At 42.7% G+C, this 23,108-nt stretch overlaps 1 protein-coding gene across 4 annotated transcripts; it reads right to left on the bottom strand.

Annotated features, from left to right (window-relative positions):
- Positions 1 to 479: 479 nt before the first annotated feature.
- st3gal4 (ST3 beta-galactoside alpha-2,3-sialyltransferase 4) lies at positions 480 to 23,108 on the bottom strand. Of its 4 annotated transcripts, none has more exons than XM_029001879.1 (11): positions 22,791 to 23,103; positions 11,315 to 11,383; positions 10,429 to 10,501; positions 10,087 to 10,176; positions 7,478 to 7,575; positions 7,290 to 7,353; positions 5,493 to 5,588; positions 4,384 to 4,573; positions 3,644 to 3,781; positions 997 to 1,149; positions 480 to 884 (listed from the first exon to the last, which is right to left on the bottom strand). In XM_029001879.1, exons 2-11 carry the CDS (start codon positions 11,340 to 11,342, stop codon positions 795 to 797), a joined length of 1,020 nt encoding a protein of 339 aa, XP_028857712.1. In that variant the 5' UTR covers positions 11,343 to 11,383; positions 22,791 to 23,103; the 3' UTR covers positions 480 to 794. The 4 variants fall into 4 exon arrangements, with proteins under 4 accessions (XP_028857712.1, XP_028857715.1, XP_028857713.1 ...); XM_029001882.1 differs by having other exon boundaries at positions 7,478 to 7,580; positions 22,791 to 23,102; XM_029001880.1 differs by lacking the exon at positions 22,791 to 23,103 and adding an exon at positions 11,630 to 11,665.

Genomic DNA, 23,108 nt, shown 5'->3' with positions numbered 1-23,108 from the left:
TTCGAATGCCCAGCTGTACTGCACAGAAGAAGATCAAACAGGACTGCATCACCCCTGCACGAATGGCAGCAACTTCAAACAAATCTGCGCCGATAGTTTTGAGGGATTTTCCTCAACAAATATGATGCTGCCATCTACTGGACACAGAGTTTCCTTGAAAATGACAACTATAACGCCCCATAGCGGTCAAAACTGGAACCTCAGCGGGGCAAAAAAAAAATCTGATTAAAACCAAAATCACATCGCAATTAATTTCTGTTGTCTGGTTATCATCTTAATGATATTATTAATATGCATAATAAAAGTGAGCATAACATGATCACCAGCTAGCAGACTAAACTGAGTAACATGACACCAGATGTTTATTAATGAGTTTATATCTGATCTCAGATTATTATCCTCAAATAATAAAATAAATACATTTATGTTACAATGATCATCACATATGCACAAACCCCCAAAAGAAGAAAAGAGACCAATTTGATTCCACCGTTTAATATAAACTATTTTTTACAATTTATTGGTCATAAGTCATCCAGTGGCAGCATTTCAATAGAAAATACTCTTAAAGAAAATTAAATTAACAATCGTTTGAAGTTCTCTCTGATCTCATATACAAGTGATGTGTGCTTGTGTGTTTGCACACACTGGCGGAATATGTGAGACAGAAGTGAGGGATGCGAGAAAGAGGCACTTCAACAGAGCAAGCGGTCCTTATCACCATGGATGAAAAAGAGAGCAGACTTTGTGTGTGTGTGTGTGTGTGTGTGTGTGTGTGTGTGTGTGTGTGTGTGTCAGGAATTATGATGAAGAAATTTTATAGCTCCTATGTCCTCCAGTCTCTTTAGAGCTTCAGTCTCTTGGCTCAGATCATGGTAAGAATTCTGAAAGATAAAAAATATATACAAATCAATGCAAAATATTAAGGGATTTGTTCACGTTTTACCGTATTTAAATAAAAGTAAAACCATAATTTTCATGCTGTAAGATCAGTACCTTCATTGATTTCATAGTAGTAGACCCGTAATAATGGATAGGCTGCTTGACATTCTGGTCTCCTGGGTATCCGAAGCCTGCGACGTGGACCTCGTCACAGTAGTTGAGAGCCATGAACACAGCCAAGATCCCCGTGGTCGGGTGAATGGGCTTCTGTGGGTGGTGTAGAGCGAGGTTGAGCAGGTTATGAGAGGCTCAGCCAGAAGAGGGCAGCAGAGGGTCATGCTGTTAACTCTCCCTCTGAACACTCTCTGAGATCTTCTCAGATCATAGACATGGAGAAAATTGTGTGCACTTCTATTTATCCAGGAAATGCACTGGATACACAAACTCACGTGAGTTTGAGTACATGTCTTAAGCACAAACACACACACTGCTCCATGCGTACATCCAGAAAAAAACTGAGGGCTGCCCAAGATTCCTCAAATATTAAAGTAAATATACAGATTATTAAACAATGTCAGCATGTTTAACAGGTCTGCAGTGTTTTTTTGGGTGCATTGTTCATATGATTATAATTTAGTCTGTTTTTAGGATAGGTGCACTGGGCATAATGACATCTGCCAAATGCTCAGAACTCAAAAGTAAGCAGGTGATCAGTTCCTCCTCTCATTTTTGCTCTTGAGTATTTCTTACCCACATACACACTGTGGAGTTTATGTTACAAGCCTCAGTGGATGGCCAAACTTACACATGATGTGTGACTGGCAAATAAGCCATCTAAACGTTCTTTCGTCAGCTAATCGTGGATGTAGTCAAATACACATATGCACTTAGGTAACTCTCAAGTATTGCCAATCATAAATCACTTACATAAAGGAACTGAAAATGTTAAGTCAGTTCAATAGTTCCATAAAAACTACACCCCATACAGTTACATTTAGAGCATTTATTGCCTCTTACCAGAGCATCTTAAAATCCGTAGTGACAGGGACAGTCACCCTGAAGACAACCAGAATTAAGTGTCTTGCTCAGGGACACAATGGTAGTAAGTGGGATTTTAAACTTTCTGTGGTGTAAGTGACATTTTGGGTGAAATGGAGATATACATATTAAATGAAAGCTCCCAATCAAAAAAATTAATAATTGAATAATTTAACAACAAAAAAAAAAGACAAATGACTGGACTGAACAGGATCGTGAGACTATTTTATTAATTGTGACCGTATAAAAATAATGTTCACTATATAAATATATTAAAGTTAAATCAACAACCCAGCCATTGGGGACACATGACAGTGTATTTTTATACGGTCACAATTAATAAAATAGTCTCAAGATCCTGTTCAGTCCAGTCATTTGTCTTTTTTTTTTTTTTTGTTAAATTATTCAGAATTTTTTTCTATCCTTTTGATTGGGAGCTTTCATTTAATATGTATATCTCCATTTCACCCAAAATGTCACTTACACCACAGAAAGTTTAAAATCCCACTTACCACCATTGTGTCCCTGAGCAAGACACTTAATTCTGGTTGTCTTCAGGAAGACTGTCCCTGTCACTACGGACTTTAAGATGGGGCAGTGGTGGCCTAGTGATTGAGGAAGCGGCCCCGTAATCAGAAGGTTGCTGGTTCGAATCCCGATCTACCAAGGTACCACTGAGGTGCCACTGAGCAAAGCACCGTCCCCACACACTGCTCCCCGGGCGCCTGTCATGGCTGCCCACTGCTCACTCAGGGTGATGGGTTGAATGCAGAGGACAAATTTCACTGTGTGCACTGTGTGCTGTGCTGCTGTGTATCACGTGTGACAATCACTTCACTTTTTTTTCATTTCTTGGTCCCAAGCCTGGGTAAATGGGGAGGGCTGCATCAGGGAGGGCATCCAGTGGCCTATGCAGTGGTTGTCTAGCGGTTAAGGAAGCGGCCCCGTAATCAGAAGGTTGCCAGTTTGAATCCCGATCCGCCAAGGTACCACTGAGGTGCCACTGAGCAAAGCACCGTCCCCACACACTGCTCCCCGGGCGCCTTTCATGGCTGCCCACTGCTCACCAAGGGTGATGGGTTAAATGCAGAGGACAAATTTCACTGTGTGCACCATGTGCTGTGCTGCTGTGAAACTTTTACCAGATCAGTTGCATGGAATTGCTCATCTGCTGCAGCGACCCCTAACGGGAGCAGCCGAAGAACAGAGGAGGGAAAAAAGAAATTATCACACACAAGTGCGTTATTTAGGTCATTTTTATCCAAAACACAGAACAAATCACACGGAATAGGCAGCAATTAGGAACATAAATAGCACACAAAACTGGGTGTGCACGTGCCAAAGACACTTCAAGTCCTGTGAAAGCAAACATTTTACAGTAAGCTGCCCTCCGTCCACCCGCCACATTTCATTATCAAATCTTCACTCGTCAGTGCAAGACAAAATGGGAGACAACAAGTGACTGCACGTCAGCAGTGAAAGTGAAGTGACTGTCATTGTGACACAATAACACAACAGTGACACAACAAAATCCGTCCTCTGCTTTTAACCCATCACCCAGGAGTGGGCAGCCATGACAGGTGCCTGGGGAGCAGTGTATGTGGGGATGGTGCTTTGCTCAGTGGCACCTTAGCGGTTTGGGATTTAGGTTACGGGTCTGTTTCTTTACCCAGGGGCAGTGGTGGCCATGGATGTAAAGAAACTACAATGGTGTGAAGCTCACCTGTTTACCCCTAGAAGTCAGCTGAATCTTCAGAAGTTTGCTGGCTGTGTGCTGCAGGAAGTATGGGTCCAGCACACGGATCTGACTGCTCGTGGCCGTCCAGATCTGTGGAGGAGGCTTCCAGAAGCCTTTCCTCATCTGAGACAAAGAGACAGCAGTTCATTTTTACTCACCGGACTAATCTATAACCTACACCTAAACTAAACCTTGAGCATCTGGCTAACTGTTATTAAATTATTAGGTTCATTGCATAGCATTTTTGTGAAGCCCTGGGCTCTATGAAACTATGCCATTTTTTGTATAATAATGATTCTATATTAACATTAGGTTGCTTTTTCTATTAAATGGACACAAAATTCAACTAGTGTCTGTACTAGTTGTTACCCAACAGTTGTGGCATGCAGCACAAGACTGATGCAACTTGTTGACAATCAATATTTCACTGAACATTGACCAAAATCAATTAGTTTGTTCTAGCAAACTCCAGCTAGGGTAAATTTTGCAAATAGGACTCCAAATAGGAAGTTACCAAAACCTTAAATTTTTCATTTATGTATAATATTATATTTATATATGTATGTGTGTATCACAAAAACATACAAAACATTCACTTTTCTGCTCTCTCATTGTTACTTCTTCACTCATTGTTAGAAAAGATCAACTTAAAACACAACGGAACACATACGAAGCCAAAAGGCAACAGCACGAGCCAAAAGACTAGCGCTTCAGACATGCCGTACCCTTTTCTCATTATACAGGATCTCTTTGAGCCAGCGCAGGTCCTGCTGTTTAAAGGGCACCAGAACCTGCAGGGTGTCTGGGTCGTTATGAAGGTTGGGGTTGTAGAAGGCCGACTCAGGGTAGAAGAGGCGCATGGTGGTCTTGCTGCCCACATCTTGCTCATAGCCTCTCACCGGGGCATCATTGAGTCTGCGAAGCACATGAGAAAGATGAGAGGGAAGGAGCGACTCTACAATTTCACTACCTTAATTAAACTTCTGCATCTACAGCAATAGCAACACAAACGCAACCAGCAGTGATATTGAACATAGAAACTATAGGGGCTACTCTCCAATCATCTCATCATTATTCTTGTGCAACGGAACCTGGATTATATCGGTTTAGATTTTTTTTTTGTTTTTCAGTCCTGCATTTTAGCCTGGTTATCCCATATTTATATAGCAGCTCAAGATTCTGCTGTGGAAACTAAAAAACTGGTTGACCAAACTGCAGCATGGGAAAAACGTGACCTGAAAAATGCACAATTAACCCAAAGTGATTAAGCTGCAACCCCATGTCCACCCTGCTGATAACAGCATTACAACAAAGCAGGATTAGCTGCATTTTGGTATGCATTTTGGAAAAATAAGTATTTTAACAGATGAGTTAATGACCTGCAACCTGCAACCAATACTCTGGTTGGCCGCCAGGCAGCCAGTATAACCAGCAACAGGTTATAGGTCGGCCGTCTAAACTAGCATGAGACAGGCTGACTGGCAGAGCCCGGACTTCGGGGCCGTCTGTGCTTTCTCAACCGCCGCTCAACCCCATGGTCATCTGTGCTTCCAACATGAAGCCAAAGTCAATGAACTCGGTTTGCTTCGCCCAAACATGATTAGCTTCCGAGAAATGAGGGAGTTCGGCCTGTAAGAGGCTTAACGACAATTAAAACTGTGGGTCGTTTCTCAGGAGAGAAAGGATTGTGAAAGAGTGCCACTGCCATTTTTTTTCATTCCGGTTTATATAACATTTTTTGGACGTGGATGCTGTATAAACTCTGCGGCCTGCGTGCAAGCCGATTTTGATGAACCTGGATGTGTTTGGAGGTCAGAGGTCATATCATGCTTACCTAATAATAACGTGGTGTTCGTCAATAATAGCCCCTAAGGAATGGTTTCTGATGCCAAATCCGTTTCCAATGACAACACAGGTTCTGCACTCCAGACTATAACAGAGGACAAAAGAGACATATAGAGAACAGTTCACGCAGCCTTATAGCCAGGTGCATTCACAGCCTACCGTTGTTATTTCAATATCAGTTTCACGTTTTCTACTTTCAGAGATGCTAAAAATTCATCACATGCAAACGGGTTACAAATGAAAGGAAGCATCCAAAACAGCTCCTTATCACAGGCTTTCCAGTTTCTGTCCTGCACTCCAGGACCCATGGGCCTCCGGTTTAATAATCTACAAAATAGCCAAGGGCGGAAAAAAACAAGGACAGGACAAAAAAAAAAAAAAACAAGAATAAAAAAGACGCAGAATATCAGGAAGAAGATAAGAGGTGAACAGCAGTAACGGCTTACAAATTTGGAACCGAACTGGAAAGCGGAAAAGCGAGCTTCAAAGCAAGATTCAAAAATGCAAAAAAAAAAAAAAAACAACAAAAACAGAAGGGTGGAGGGCCACTGACATGGACCCCATTTCTACACAGGAAGGTCCTACTGACCACAGAATGCTTCCCCTGTGTCTTCAATAATCTCTTAAGTATTTGTAACAAATAGGGATGAAACAATGCACTGTACAAATGAATGAGGATTGATATTGAATCATTGAGATTAAAATGAATCACAATATATGTGTTTTTACAAAAAAGTTAACCCGTAGTCCACAGAATGGGACATGGCCGACTCAGTGACTCAGTGACTCAAAAAGGCATGACGTACAACGCACAGAAATGTGGACGTTATAGCAAGACAAAGTTTTAGCCGAACTTAAGACACTCAAGTAGGTTTGAGTTTACCCATGTCACACGTTTGCTGGGTCGCATCCTGCAATTTTTGGCCTTTTTCAGCAAATAAATAAATAAAAGAATAAAAAGAATAAAAAAAAAAATGCCTCTTCAAATGAATCTGGATTCAAACACATCAGTGTTATAAGATTCCACTTCAGTTACCGGTTTGATTGATGAAAGGGAAACAAATGAATTTTGCAGAGTTCATGTAAATAAATGAACATAATAATTTGTCTGCAGCTCATAAAAAAATCGACTAATTGAATAAACATTCCTGCTGATTGACTGATGTAATAAATATTTCATGTCAAACTGCAAAATCAAATGTTTACTTTCTTTGATCCCCTGTATTAGATGGACCAACATTCTGATTGATTGCCCATGCATGAAAAAAAAAATAAAATGACAGATGAGGAAAATTGCACTCTCTATGCCTGTCCTTTAACTGATTATAATGCTTCTGCTCAACTTTCCTTGTTTAAGTATTTTGGTGCTACTTAACTTTTAATGGAGATACGAACTACCACAGCACCAAGTTGCTTAGCATTAACAACCCTCCACGCCCACCCCACCATGGGGCAGTGGTGGCCTAGTGGTTAAGGAAGCGGCCCCGTAATCAGAAGGTTGCCGGTTCAAATCCCGATCTGCCAAGGTGCCACTGAGGTGCCACTGAGCAAAGCGGCGTCCCCACACACTGACGCCTGTCATGGCTGCCCACTGCTCACTCAGGGTGATGGGATAAATGCAGAGGACAAATTTCACTGTGTGCACCGTGTGCTATCACATGTGACAATCACTTCACTTTAAAAAGCAACATGTGCATTTTTGTCAACTGTTGTAGTGTCCCCTCAGGACAGAAGTGCATCATCACAGTATTGACAAAGGTATTCGACCTGTTCCGGTTCCACTTACTTTTCAATGCTCTCTGGCATCTTAAAACTGTTAGTTCCTGCCAAGATTTTCAGTAGGAGCGGCTCTGAAAACATTAAAAGTGTATCATTAACGAACGGAAAAAAAAAAAAAACGAAACGGCTTCTCGAGAGTACTGTTTCATTTATAGATGCATCATGCAAGATATCACAAACATAAATGTAACATACCCATGCCCTTGATGCCATAAGGCAAGCCGAACGCTGAATTATGCTGGCGCCAGAAAAAGTCCTCCATTCCAAAGAAGAGCTTCCTTTTTCTAGTAATGCTGTTCTTGCAAAAGAAGTCAGATCGAGACGATTAATAAATTAAAGAAATCTATACATTTTGGCGCAGTGTGCGAGTTTCCAGCCTGCACCACGCGGGATGGTCGACAGTGTGCATGCATAAGCCGGCCGGCAATTATCTCTCCCCCCCCCCACCCCCCCCCCCCCCCCCCCCCCCCCCCCCCACTCCCGAAACACGGTAAAGGCCCGGCGAATAGAGTTAATAGCAAAGCTGACTTCCATTATCGCACCCGCCCCCCTCCCCGGCAACGCGGCGTGCTTATGATGTCATGGAGAAATAACGCGCGGCTCCTTCCTAGCAGCTGCGAGGGGCGTGAAAACCAGGCCAGCGCCGACGCGCATTAACGCCGCTTTTAACGAGCCACGTTAGGGTGGCTTCTGATTCGGGCCCTCCTCGGGATTGGTTTTTCGTTTTTTTCTCGCTTTTGCCAGCGACTCTCACTCACCCCCCGTAGCAACCACACAATCGGTGACGGAAAAAAAAGGGAGGAGGGCACCCGTGAGCAGCCTGCCGAGGAGATTCCGACAACGGGCCAGCGGCTTTTAACACATAAACTTTTACGACCCCGGTATACCAGGGCAAGACGCCACACACGGAGATACTCGGGCCCGGCCGATGGTGACCACGGTGCAGAAGGGTCTGGAAGGGGGCAGCTACACCTTGCTAGTAGAATAAAACAGATTAGGAGGCCTTCCCTCTCCTGATCCCTATCTTCAATCTTTCGTGCGCCGTTTCCGCTCAGAGGCGCTGCGGCATTAAATTTACGGCCTGTTTGGAAGTTAACAGGAAAGCCTGTCATGGTTACCAAACTCCCAAGCTTTTTGACAGTTGGACATTCATAAATATTTTGTTAATGATTAAGCGTGCCAGTGCCATAAGAACGCCATCAATCAAGTGTTTGTACAAGTGACTGTAAATATTGTCTCACGGCTTATCCTATTTTCTTCAGAATCACAAAGTCTTGACATGTCAACTATGCCGGGCAAGAAAGCATTTAGAGTCTGAGTATTTTATGGGTTTGACTGAAATAAAGGAAGCTCACGACAAGGAGGATCTGTGTGTGAATATTGACACTCGTGGCAGTGTGAGACGCCGATAAAATGCAAACAGGATCTCTGCTCGTGTGAAGTTTAAGTTAAGGGAGGGTGTGCTGAAGAAACATAATGTCTGTAACTGTCTAAACATTGTGCCACATTAGAGTTATTTTTGGCCTTAATATGTTTTAGTGTAATGACTGTCTCGCTCGTCTGGTCGCGGATACCAGTCCCGGGACACTGAGTGCAGGCCACGCCCGCTCCTGATTCCCCACACCGTTCCGGGTCTACGTCCCCGCTCTGCCGTTGTCTGAGTCGGTGCGAGTTGTGTGTCACGTCTGCACAGAGGACAGCGTTTTCAAGTCTTGTCCTTGTCCCGTTGCCCGAGTCGGTGTTATTCGGGTGTCTATGTTAATGGCTCGTTATCAGAGTCCTGCCCGCGTTCCCTCCATCCCGCTACGCCGTGTGCATTCCTGCGGTGTGGCTGCACGGTAGAGCGGACTCTGTTGAGGACTATGTTTTGTCTGGGTTTCTTTTCCAGGTTGGTTGTTTCCCCTCACGGCCATGTGTCTGTCTTTCCCACTTCCCGTCTCCAAGTATGTCTGATTTCAGTTTGATGATTGCTCACAGGTCCCCTGCTCCCTTGATCAGTCTTATTTCTAAATGAAACCAAACTGGAAACACACCTACGCTTGGATTCTAACCTCTCTGTCATGTATCTTTGTCCCTGTGTGTGTTCGTGTTGTGCCACAGTGTGACATGATCAAAGTATACAAGATTCTAACGGGTTCACTGCAATTACTGCTTGAAACATTTATTCAAATTGAAGAATCTTTGGCCATAGGCTGACAAGATTCTAGCTATTCTAATTGCCCATGCAAGCTTGATGGTCCAGATCGCCTCTATGACAGTGAGTGCCAATATTTTTTTTTTTTATTAATTCAAGACAGACACCCCAGTCTGCCTTGCAGTGATATATATATATGGAGCCATTTTATGTATTTATTTTGTATTTATAAGATGGAACAGTTTATATTTATATTTAGTATTTTTTTTGCAGGATAAAGTGAAGTATGTTTGATGAATCTGTTATTTCAGATGCTTCAGATGAGTGAATGATAAGAAAGTGTTCATAATAAATCTTCAGGACTGTTGGAAACCAGAAGCGTTGTCTAACCTAAGGTGGTGGAGAGAAGCCAAGAGTGAGAAATGCTGCCATCACAGCAAAAGCTGGTTTGGAGAGATGCAAATCTTCAATGTGTTGCCTTGATTGCTGTTTTTTGTTGTTGTTTATTACCATTATTACCATTGTACCTTGTCTGTACAGCTGGCATGATCACAATCCTGATATTTTAAATGTATGTGTGTGTGTGTGTGTCTGTGTGTGTGTGTGTGTGTGTATCTCTTCTAGGTGTAGTGCACCACTAACCGTCATCAGTGCAGTCAGAAAAACTTACTTGAATTTCAGGCTCTCCCATCTATTTTGCATTCGCCATTTGTCACACATGGGTCTGGAAGGCGGTGGAGGCTTAATGGATCCTGTTTTGCTGGAGCAAACAGAAATTTCACAAGAACGCATGAGCGTGATCGTGGGGCGGTAGTGTTGAATGTGGTTGTGGCCTGGTGGGTAAGACACTCGCCTATTAACCAGAAGACCTAGGATCAATCATCACCTAATACCATTGTGTCCCTGAGCAAGATGCTTAACTCTGAGTGTCTCAAGGGGGACTGTCCCTTATAAATGGCGTAAATGTAAATGTAAATGAATGTCTTCGACTGCAGGTTGTGAGAAGACCTACCGCTGCAGGTAGTAGGAGAAGCAGTAGAAGAAAATGATCAACAGCATGAGCAGAGTTATCCTAATGCACCATGCTGTGGAGAGAAAAAAAAAGACAACGTCCTTTTATTTCAGTATCTTCCTGCTGACAGACTTTCACACACGAGTAGAAACCACTGTTCACCCTAGGCTCACCCTACTCAGACCGGAACACATACACTTTTAACACATGAGATGTGCACAGACTCTAACTATGCACACACCCCAGGCTGCTTTGCAGCGATAAGACCCCCCGGCCTTATCCACCCATTATGCTTTGTCATTATCTCACTAAGACCCCCGCTCCCAGATGCGAGTCGCATGAGAACGCACAGGATTGTTCTAGAAGGGGCAGCCATGGTAAACACAGCCTGGGCGCCCTATCCTCATCAAAAAACATGCCAGGCTTGAGACAGCTGAGGCTGTTTTATAAAGGTCGCGACCGCATCGCCCACTGTGGTGTTATTAGTGATGGTATGGTCCTTATGACCGTGATATAGTGGTGAACACTGGTATGGTCCCCTAACAATCACTGCTTTGTACTTGGTGTGCGTACCGATAAATAAAATCACACCCTGTTACACATCCACTGAAGCCTTTAGGGTGGTACTGTGTATAGCAGGGGATGTTCAATAAACTATACATCTCTCATCAGAATGTATAGATTATGGATACTTTTCACTTCTTTTCAGACTTTAAACGTGTTTGTGTCGATGGAGCAACTTGACACCACAGCCTGAGACATGGCGGGGCCACATGCTGGTCACTAACCTTAGCGGGGCATGATAGAGCACAAAACAATCATATCCACTTCCTGTGACAACTTTACAGGAAGCTAACATCACCACAGCCCCTCCACGTGTGCTTACTTTTTGTTCCTGTTTGGCACATTTTCATACACGCCGCCGCCTTCTCATCCCTGAACTGCTCATGTTAACCTAGAAGAAAAGAGGAAAAGCACACAGTGAAAAAGGAGCCGAACAAGGGCTAAGTCGTTCGGAGGGAAAGTCATACTGTGATACTGTGAGGTCAATACTGTGATATGTAATATAATAAATAAATGCTATTGATATTGCTGAATTAAATAGTTCTCAACTCAAACATACATCGTATACATTATATACAAAATTACTGAAAACTTTTCTGAATAATATAGTTCACTTAAAATCGACATTCATCCTCACCGGCCCTTCGCTGCACACTGGAAAGTCATGTGACCATAAATGCCACAATCCCTGAACTATGGAAGAACTCAGGAATCAACTTTTAACAATCCTCAGACAGTCAGGCAATCGTGCACCCTGGAATTGCTCAGGTGCAGACTGAACCAAAAATAAGCCCTTTTTTTTTATGAAAGCGGTATAGTGACAGAGAACTGTGGAAACTGATATTGCATAAGACAGAATTGCTAACACTGCCTTATCTGCAGTGACCAAATAGACCCTGACTCAAAAACCACACAACTGGTTGCACAATGAGCAGGACGTCAAAAATGAGTGTGGCTTTTTCCCCTGAAAGCATTGCATCACGCCCTCACGATGCATCACACAGTTCAGGTAATCTTCTCCATTAGGCTGTGCTTTAGACGGATCAGCATACAGATTGTGGATTATTTCAGATTATGACGTTACTAATGTGACCCTGAGAGGCCAATGGAAGCAGAGGATGAAAACGACGGATGAGTCCCCTTTGATCTTTGATCTGTTACCACAAGAGTCTGAGAGACTTGCATGTAATGATCAGCCTAAAGAATCAAGGGAAGCTATGCACTGAAATGTACATCTGTCACTTCCACCATTCGGCTGCCCATTCGGGTCCCAGGGGGCCTGTGGCCACTTTTGGACTGTACATACATGTAGTGACAGTGTCATCACGACCTGGAAGCGTCAGAAGACTGGGTCAACACTTAAAAAAAAACCCTGGCAGCCATCTTGGGTGTTGCCCGCTCTTTGAAGAATTATCTTTCGTTGGCGCTTGCCTTTTTTGAATATCGATTGATTTCTGGATCCACAAACCTTGGCCTGTTTGCTGATGTTTTGCCCCACACCATACACAAGACAGCCGTATTCCTGTTCTCTCCTACCCCAGTAACGCAAAGCACATCTCCCATGAAATATTTGCTCACGGTGTAAAAAGTAGATTGTTTCTTCATTCTACAAGATTTAAAACCGCAGAAAAGTAACCCAAGCAGGTCACGATGTAGGTCGATGTTGGTCACGATGGCCGAGCGGTCTGAGGCGCTGCGTTGAGGTCGCAGCTTCTCCTGGAGGCGTGAGTTCGGATCCCACAAGCAAAGGACACATTTCACCGTGTACTGTGCAGAGTATCACAATAACTTAACTTTCACTTTTCAAGTAATTTTGCCAGATTGTCCAAAAATGGCCCAAAACACACACAAACGTATTTCATAAGTATTTAACCGCAGACATTAATAAATGGAATTACACATTCCGTAGGTGATCTTACAGAATTCGTACTCATCAGTAGTTAAATGAATGTTCCCCCTCTTCACATGCTTCTAGCTCATGTATTCGCGGCATAAACCAGTCACTTTTCATAACTTGCATTCTAATCTGTTAATAGTTATTTGTTAATTTCTACATATTATTACATAAATTACATAAATAATTTGTTATAGTTAGATATTTTGTTAAAGTTAAAATTGGTCTCGAGGTAAATTAAGTTCTTCTTATCTTCTCTTAATACCTGTTATTGACAGGACACAGTGGACACAGTGTGAAATTTCTGACTTTTTTTTGGAAGTCCAGGTCCATGTTCCATGTTTGTCTAACGTACTTGGGCGCATGTGTGTTCATGCGTATAAATGCATCCTGATGTGTCATGTCTGTGTCCGGTCATTGATGTTTTAACACTGTTCTGTACCACTGCTTCACTGGGCGTACTTCTGTGTATTTTAGATTTCTTATTTTGCTAGTCACTCACTTCTGTCCTTTTTTGTAACTTTTTAACTGTGCGTCCGGTAAAAACGCAGTCGATTTTTTTTAGTAACATTATACCAAAATTCCCAATCCATTCAAGCAGGATGCAATGGTACAGTTAGGAAGTGCATCCTCTGGATTTCAGACACCAGGAAAAGGAGTGGAGTGATCTGAAAGCTCAGCTAGGAACACACCCTACATACATGGGGAAAAAAATTAAAATATCTTGGCACACACAGAGTATATTAATCGGCCCCGACACCCACTTATCTTCATGCATCAACACTATCTGACCAAAAAGGTTAACAAGCGGAAATGCAATGAAACCAACTTCAAACCATTTCCTGTCTGTGGAAGTAACTGCCACAGCAGGGGATTTTTCTGATCTCAAGAGCTTCCATTGGATCTTTCAATTTAATTCATATTATTAAGAGTTTAAGTGTTCACTGTCCAAAACTGGCTACAGTCTGTGTTTATTGTGTTAACCTGTGAACTATGTACTTCTTCTTTAGCTATTTACACAACTACAATTTGCAAGAAGACAAAGGAAAGTACTTATAGGAAAAGTATATATATACATATATATATATTTATTTATTTTTTAAAGCTTGTGATAAACGTGAGTGTCAAGCGCATGAGTGTCAAGAAAAAATGGGACCCTGGGTGAAGACCGTGCATGCACACATACCTGTACTTTAAAGGTTTAAATAGACAATGTCACTGGACCTTAACCTAAACCCTTGGCCTCATTAACTGATTTACAGAGTAATACACTGAGACAGTGATTGCTCTCACAATGAGGCAAACATTTTTATTTTCTCCACCACCTTCAACAGACAGAAACTATTCAATACAATGCCGTACAAGTTGTGACTGTTTCAATACATCATACTTCATACAATACAATCATGCAGGTTGTTATTACTCCTTTCTTCCCAACGAAGTCACATTTTATGACAAGCCCTATATCATGGTACCTATATAAACAACACTGAGAAGGCGGGGCTGTCGTAAATCATGCCTCTCACCTTTTTTCCAGTTTTGTTTTCTGTCCTAATAAAGCACATCTGAAATATACAAATAAGCCATACATGTGTCTGAATCGGAAATTTAAGAAAAGCATGGCATTTAACAAAAAAAAAGAAAGCAATAGTAATAACACTGCGTCCACAAATGTCCATAAATAGCCATCATGGACAAACAAAGTTAATGTTCAAAAATGAAAACAATGTGTTGAAACTGGTCACAGTATCAAAGCAGGACATTCATGACTCAACTTCTGGAGAAGAATATTATAGATCATTTAAACCTAGGCAAGAATAGCGGTCTATTGTCAACATTTTGTCATATTCTTAATGGCCTACAGCATTTCATCTGTAGTGAGATTAATTATTATACATTTACAAAGTTAAAAGCACCTGGTAGAACAAGAAAAGCATGAAAATGGGTAATTATTAACACTGTATACAGTACAATGCAAAAGAGTTCCCAAAACATAAGGGATTATCTACAAGTGTAAATCAAATGTTGATATTTAAAAGGTGAAATATGTGATATATTCATTTACAATATATTACATATAAATATATTTATAATTCATATTTTACAATGTGTAATTACATTTGATTTCAGCAAAAAAAAAAAATGTTTCTATCTAGACATCTGCAGCAAGAATCAGGGGTTGGTCTTCGTAAAATACAAGCAAAAGTCTAGGATTAGGGGAAAATGTTGTTTTGCTGCTCAGAGAACAATAGGATAAGAGTCTCTTTATCTACACACATCATGTCCTTATTTCATAAAAATAAGGAAATTCAACATTAAACAGTTAAGGTAAATTCAATATTTGATTAATGTTTGTGTCACGCACAGTGTGATTAACATAGCCTGTAATATCCATTCTGGGCTAAATCCTATGCCGCTCAAAGCTTTCCTATTTTCAGTCAATTTTCTAGTCCTTTTCTTCTCAGCATCTCCTAGTCTACAAAGAACTCCAGGAGAAGACTGCTTGCTAAAAAGCAAAAGCTTGTGATAAATGTGCATATCGTTAGTGGTTCGGTCTCTGTGAATGCATGAGTGAGACCCGAGTCCAAGCCCCCTGACCTAAAGAATGGAAGGAGGGTGTCTTGAGTTCCCGGGCACGCCTGGTGACAAAGGAGAACACCAATGATGCCAGGGCTTGGACAGCATGGGTCCTATTTCGGCCGCAACCTGCCCCATCGCTGCCCTGGGTGTTCCTTGTGTGTGCCGATTCCTTTCTCCAGGCTCTGGTGTTGATATATATACACAATACCATTTGTATATTGTCGGCAACAATTTTTTTTTGTCACACACTCAGCTCATATGCTCTGTCTGCCTTCAACTGTCCCAATAATCCATTATCATGCCACACCACTAGGGGTGTTGAAATCAATATCATTATGTTGTGGATGATTCTGCATCGATGCACTGCAGAACATAATTAATTATATCATAATGATGTTGTTTGGTGATTTTCTGGCAGCTGTATAAAAAATGTAGTTAAAAAGTTGCGCCAGTAGAAACATATTTGAAAACCTAATGTGAAGGAATGTAAAAAGAAAAAAACTGATGGGATGCATCGATAATCGAGCAATTGATCCTTCTGATCATGAAACTAGTGAAGGTTCACACCTCTAACCACCACTGTGTATTTAAAGGTCCCATGACATGAAAATGTCACTTTGTGAGTGAAACTGTGAAAATGTCACTTTTTTAACATTAATACGAGTTCCCCTTGCCTGCCTATGGTCCTGCAGTGTCTAAAAATGGTGATAGGAGTGCTTTGGTCATTCTGCTTCGCCGTTCAGAAAGAGGCAGATCAGATAGTCGGATTTGGAATTTGTCCCCTTATGTAGTCATAAGGGGACAGGCTACCTCCTGTTTCTCACAATGACCTCCATGGCTTGCAAACGTGCGACTGTCTGAGCCAAACATTGTGGTTGGTGAATGGTGTTGATGACGACATTTCTGCCCGCTCACTTCTATAGGCCGCTCTCCTCCTCATTATCATTTAAAGCGACGCACACCAAAATGGCTTATCCTGGGAAAAACGTCAATTTGGGACTGGCTCAAAGTGCCTGTAATTCTGCACCATGGCTGAATTTCGCAAAAGAGACTTCAGATATAGTATTAATGGACCACTAGGACTATATAATAGCACTATATATAATTCTTGCGTGTGAAGGTATGAGCCAAGATGTCATTCTGCTGAAACCTGTGTTGCCTGTTTTGGGGCCTTGACGCCTAAGACTTTTGCACAGTACAAATGTATGCAATTTACCATAAGGATCAGTATTTCATAAGGTCAACAATGCATTTGAGCATTCATTCATAACACTTACAGGTAGTGTCAGCAATTTAAATCCAACGTGCTCTCAACAGTATGTGGTTAACAGTATGTGGTTTCCCTTCGGTTAAAACTGCGGTGCCAACGTACCAGTTCAAGATTTGCAGGCACTTAAATAACTCAAATTAAGCTCAGCTGCTCAGGGTGAAAAAAAACCTGGCAAATGCTGCATATTCATCACCTTTGAGTTGGACAGAGTCCTGTGATCGTATTACCGCACGAACCTTTTCCCATTTTCCTCCGTGCGCTTTCCATGATGCTGGCCATGAGAGAGCTCCATTGAAAGTGGGCTAACTAGCAACACATGCCTCCCCAAAGGGAAAGCAGGGTCCGCGCGGCCGTGCCTGCTCTTACAATGCCGGCCTATGTGGCGCAGACAGAGATGTCTGACAACTACAGACAACTCCACAGTGAGGTTACTGAGAGCCAGGTCCCCGAGACCACCGAGCTGCACTCACGGACGCTGCCGAAACGGCAGTCCAAAACTCACACGATGCCAAATGTTTTACACAGAGCGTTCGACGGAATGCATGAAGTGTGTAGAAGAAGAAGAAGAAAAAAAAAAACCCTGATGCAACAATACGACTGGACGGGGCAGCGTTCAGTCTCATAAAACCTACACAAACCTGTACTTATTCACTGCGGCCAGCGTCTGCAGTCTTTGCCGCATTACTGGGCAGTAAGTATTACTGCAAAAATACTACATGTTAGTTCAACATACTGGTACCTTTCAATGCCGAGGCTGCAGAGAAAATGATATTAACATACCGGAAAATGGCATTTATCCCGGAAGCATAAACTACTAATGCAAATGTGACATGTGGAATCTATAAATATATATAGTCCCAATATTTAACTGTTTATGGCCACTACATACAATGATCAGCTGCTGCCTGAGTGACGTTAAATCCGAAGAACACCTGTCACCAATTACAACTAAAACCAATATTTCTCTCATCCGGTTCAAATACAACGCTGGAAATAAATGGCAATAAATACTACTAAATATTATCCCGTCACCCTGTCTGAAAACAGGCAACTGCGTAATGTGCATTGCTCTGTAATAAACGCATTATTATTACGTTCTGTTCATAGCCACAGGGTTCGGCCATTGCAATCAATAGTTCAAAATCATTCAAGCAAGAAAAGTATGCATGCAAAATGAATTTTTTTTTTTTCTTCAGCAGTTCTGCAAATCAGTGTTCTAAAGAATGAGGGTATACACATCTGAGGAATTACATAGACCATCGGAGCACTGGAAGATGCCTAGTTTAATCAGATTGTAGCACCCTACTTTGTCACAAAACCTCATTAAATCTGTAATTACGCCACCACTTTATACTATTATCATTTCTGCATTTTGCTTTTTGCAAGAGTGGCTCATGTGGGAGTAATCGTGGAAGTCTAAAAAAAAAAGTGAAAGCCATTATTGATCCTATTCATTGTCATTGTCTAAAGGATCACAAATGATGATGACATTTCACCAAATGAAAAGACAAAATGGCAACTGCACAGAACTACTGTCATTCTATAGGTTTATGAAATCAGAATCATAGAGCATTTCATTATGAAACTTGCTCTTCAACATCTGGTATTAGTGCTACAGATGTGGTATAGATAGCGGTACAGATGTCTCCTTACCAAAAGAGTTGTGATTAGAGTTGTGATTCCTCTTGTAAGTCGCTTTGGACAAAAGCGTCTGCTAAATAAAGTAAAGTAAAGTAAAGTGATTATAACTTGTATTCTTGGCTCTGCCTAGTGTGTGTTGACCCCGTGGGACTCGATGCTTGGTCCTATTTTATTTTCCTCTTAGTTAGATTGTAAAAAAAAACAGTGGGTCCTTCCATTGTTTCACAAATTGCTCTCAAACTCTCAAATTTTTATGGTTGTGTTGTGAGATGTCTTAAAGTTTTATGGCTTTTAGGCAACTAGGCTTCTTACTGGGAACAGTTTAAGTACACCAACGCCATTTCAGTGCTTTCACAGGCAGACAGTGTTAAAAAATCTCAATTTTAGACTGGATTTAAAAGCCTTATTGATTGTCTACAAATCCTTAGCAAATTCCTACCTAACCACCCCCACCCCCACCCCCCTCAATGTCCCTTGGTCGTGGATAAAATGAAATTAGCGTGGTCCAGGGTGAAAATAAAGACAGCCTTGCTTCTACCGTGGTTGTTCCAAATCAGGCCTGCTTCTACCTTGGGCACTTTTAAATTCAGACTGAATTCTAAATCCAGACATCTTTTCTGCCCTGCTTTACACAGTCTGAGAGGGTCGGCTGATTTAATTGTACATTTTGTTCTAATTCTCATTTAGGCAGCAGCATGTGGCATTACAGTAACCGAAGAAATGATGTTGGATCCAGTCAGTCAAGAAAAAAAAAAATAACATGGATTAAATTGAATTAAAGGAGTTAAAATACCACAAATTTCATTTGTTGTTGTACATATATGCATGTGGTTTAATTAAAGACTAAATGAAGGCTTAATTTTCATTCTAGTTGTGCAAATTCTTAATCGAAAACCACAGGCTATTTGAAGCAATGACATTGAAGGTAATATGAGGGTCAGACATAGACTGGCCATGTCTTCCTGTCCAACTGCAACCAGTCCTGGTAGAATTTGAGCCATCCTACATGAAAACCTAATATAATAACTCTGTACTGGAATTACACCATTTGAACTCCTTTACAGTGTGTGATAACCTCTGGGCGGACCCGCTTCTGCTGGACTGGGAGGCCCGGGGAGCACAGAGGGCTTGTCGGTTTCCAGTCAAGGATATTCTGGGACCTGATCAAGGACTTCCTAAGGGAACCACCCTGTTTACACACCCCCTCACAGCGTAGCGGTCGCTTGCCTTGGCCTTTTCACATTTCATTGTGATGCAACGTAGAAGCACGGTGTTTTCCTTGATCACTCACTCCCTATAGATGCCACAAGTGTCAACCGATGCACTTTGTCGGCGGCTGAGAACAAGCTGTTGTGCAATTAGGCCTCGTTCCAAAGACATTATCGTGTTTCACTGTGCTATTTTGAGAAATCACGTATGCATCGCATTTTCTTAAATAACCTGGTCAGGTTACTCGATTACTGATTAAGTGCATTCGTGGATAAAGCTGACATTAAAACAATGTGAACTCTGTATGCGAATGAAAATAAATGTATTTCAAATAAATGTATTTCAGACATGCATTCTATATTGCTCTTGTGTCTCTCGTTGTGTTGCGGCAGTCATTACATAAGCACATTTTTTTCCAAACATAACCCCCTATGCAGACTCTCACGAAAGGCCGAAGGAAAGTGGAAGTATCTTTCCTCATAACTAATCTTACCCAAGCCCCAGGCATGAACTCTTAGCACTCAAAATACAACCAACCGCATCCCCGACTCTTCCAGAGACGGTGCAAGGGAAACCAAAACGAAAAATACAGATACTTCGGAAAAATCAGATTGTGATTCAAATGTGAAGACAAATATCAATTCAGTGAAGCTGTGGAATAACTCAGGGAATCAGTACTAGACAGCATTTTCAATGGCTGACGTGATCTGATCAGTGATTTGAACCCGTTTGTAATTTGGAGTTCAATGAACAGCTTGAGTTGATCACAAGCAATATGCTAATGAGCATAACACTCTGTACGATCGCTGCGAACCATGGCTTTTGCTGTAGCAGGCAATTGAGCATATGCGAGGAAAATCCTACTTCATTTACGGCATTTATCAGACTTGAGGTATTTATCCAGAGCGACTCACAATCAGTGTTTACAGGGACAGGTCCCTCAGGAGCAACTCAGGGTTAAGTGTCTTCCCCGGGTACACAATGGTAGTAAGTGGGGTTTGTACCTGTGTCTTCTGCATAATAGGAGAGTGTTGGACCTGGACCTGTTTAATCAAATCTAAAGGGCCTTCTACAAAGGGAGAGTTCTGGGGAGTAAAAAATGGACAAATACATACATGTGTGAGACACCAGAACCAGATTTCCGGATTCCGGATAAACCAACCTTTAGCAATATGTATTACTGGCTAAAAATAGGCAAATACATTTAAGTTATTGGTAATTAAAACGTAGCAATAAGTCATTTTAGACGTATGTAATATTTAACATATAGAACCTTGCTTTTTACTGATGTATTAAGATTTTGCTCAAATTAACCTTTTTTTTTGGGGGGGGGGGGGGGGGGGGTTTATATTTACAGACCTCATGCAGAACCTCTCCATTTTGAATCACATGCTCCGGGCCGCATTGCATGAATGTTGCCTGGGGTTCAGTGGCCACAGCATACAAAATGCACGGCATTATGCAGCAGATAATGTCCTCTGTTTATGATCACTTTTTACGACTTCTCATGCAGTGCCTAGGAAGCAGGCAATGAGGAGGAAATCTGAGATTCACTGATCACATGACCCCTCCACATATCATGTCATATTAGCCTTAAAGTTGGTTAGCTTTTCTCCCTTGGCACACAAAAGAGATCGAAGTGCGTATATATACGTCAGCATGGAGTATTGTTATTACTGAAGTTATTACTGTCCCCTTAATGATTAATATTTTTGAAGATAAATAAATTCCAAAACAATGTCGTATTAATTTACAGCCTTCATGAAATGGGGGGGGGGGGGGGATTCAAAGGACAAAGGCCTTTCACATTGGATGGCACCCCGGTTGATAGCACACGGACTGTTTGGAGAAATCCGTAGCTATCGTGCGACCATAAACACAAACATTTGCTTCCAGATTAGTGATCCTAACAGTTCGTATGTCAAACTGCAAAGCCACGGCAAGAACAGAAACCTGCCCGACAACGTACATTTACAGCGTTTACCAGACGCCCTTATCCGAGCGCCATTACGAGCATTAGTTACTGGGACGGTCCCCCCCTGGAGACACTCAGGGTTAAGTGTCTTGCTCAGGGACACAATATGGTAGTAAGTGGGGTTCGAACCGGCGACTTTGTGGTCTCCTGGATCGTTTAAAGGCTGCTCAAGAATGTTCCTCCAGGAAAATGGATTTTCTAGCAGAGGTACACTTTCTAGGGCCACACAGTATAAGAAGATATATATATTTTTTTAAATGTAAAAGAGAACAATTTACCGTATTTTAATGCTTATGTTACCTCAGCTCGTTTAAGAGCCATGATGCATCACCCGCCAGTGTGTTCTTGCCCTGTATCTATTGCACCGCCGTGCCGCCTCGGGGGGCATCTTTATCTGCCCGGCCGTGGAAAAGAAGCCAGTTCGGTCACACTTTGTTTGAGCAGGTGTAAATTCGGTGATTTTCACACCGGAAGCCTCGTGCGTTTGTAGAGTTCGAGATTATTGGAGATTTCCAGCTGCTGCGGGCGGCTTCTGGACACACATGGACGGACAGGAACTACACACAAACCCAGAATGTAAGGTGAGGAAGTGCTTGGTCACCTACTACTCTGACACACACACACACACACACACACACCTATCTACACTTTCATGAGTTCAAAGACCTATCAAGCACCTAAAAACTGCGCTTGAGGGAGTAAACGTTCACAGGTTTAGAATCATTTAGAAATGTTCTCGTTTTTTGGGGGGTCAAATGGGTCGAAGCTCCAGTCCAGACATTGTTCATATTGTAATCGACTCCCTGGAAATGTCTGTGAACGGTGGTATGACGGCATGGACGTAACGATGAACCACCTCAGCACCGCGTTAACCCAAGTCCGTGACTTTAAAAGCTACGATGAGTATAAAAAAAAACACCTTTCAATAATTTTAACAAGGCACGAAACGACTGATCGATTGATTAAAGCAGCAATAAAACGGGCCAAATTCACACCGATGCAAGTATCCAGAGCATCAGCAGATGCGGGCCGGTCGGTGCGGCGCACGGGGGTCCGAATGACAGTTTTTATATCACACCGAGACCTCCAGCCCTCCGTCATCTCCGGCCGCGGTGACTGACAGGCAGGGGATGAAACGCCGCGGAGCGCGAAGGAAGACCGCGCCTGTCGTTTCCATCTGCGGCGTGGCGGCAACGCGAAGCGGGATAGCGGGATAGCGGCGCTCTTACCGACGCCGGCGGTGCTGGTTCCCCCGTGAAGCGGCGTTCGAGGCGCTGATATGAAATGAGGGGTCGGGATCCGGCGAGTGGGAGGCGTCCCTTTTTCTCTCCGCCGGATTCCGCGAAGGACCGGCGACGAGACCCCTCCTCCTCCTCCCGCCGCCGACCCGGTGCCCGGCGGCTCCTCGCAGGCGCCCGCAGCCCGTCCCGGGCGTCCCCGCCACCTCCCCGGCCGGCGAACGGCGTCCGGCTCCGCGGTGCGCAGGAATGTGGCGGATCGGCGCGGCTCGGCTCGGCTCGGCTCGGCGCCCGAAGCCCCGCTGGCCG

The sequence above is a fragment of the Denticeps clupeoides genome, chromosome 13 (assembly GCF_900700375.1).
Source record: "Denticeps clupeoides chromosome 13, fDenClu1.1, whole genome shotgun sequence".
NCBI lineage: Eukaryota > Metazoa > Chordata > Actinopteri > Clupeiformes > Denticipitidae > Denticeps > Denticeps clupeoides.
This window is presented reverse-complemented; position numbering and strand designations above follow the sequence as displayed.

Bases quoted from the DNA above. Each gene is read 5' to 3' on its own strand.
- st3gal4 (XM_029001879.1), bottom strand. From the start codon at position 11,342: ATGAAAATGTGCCAAACAGGAACAAAAA. The intron at 7,576-10,086 runs GTAAGTTTTTCT...TTGCAAGAACAG, and splicing joins TGGGAGAGCCTGAAATTCAA to CATTACTAGAAAAAGGAAGC. The intron at 1,150-3,643 runs GTGAGCTTCACA...CACCACCCACAG, and splicing joins TGACTTCTAGGGGTAAACAG to AAGCCCATTCACCCGACCAC.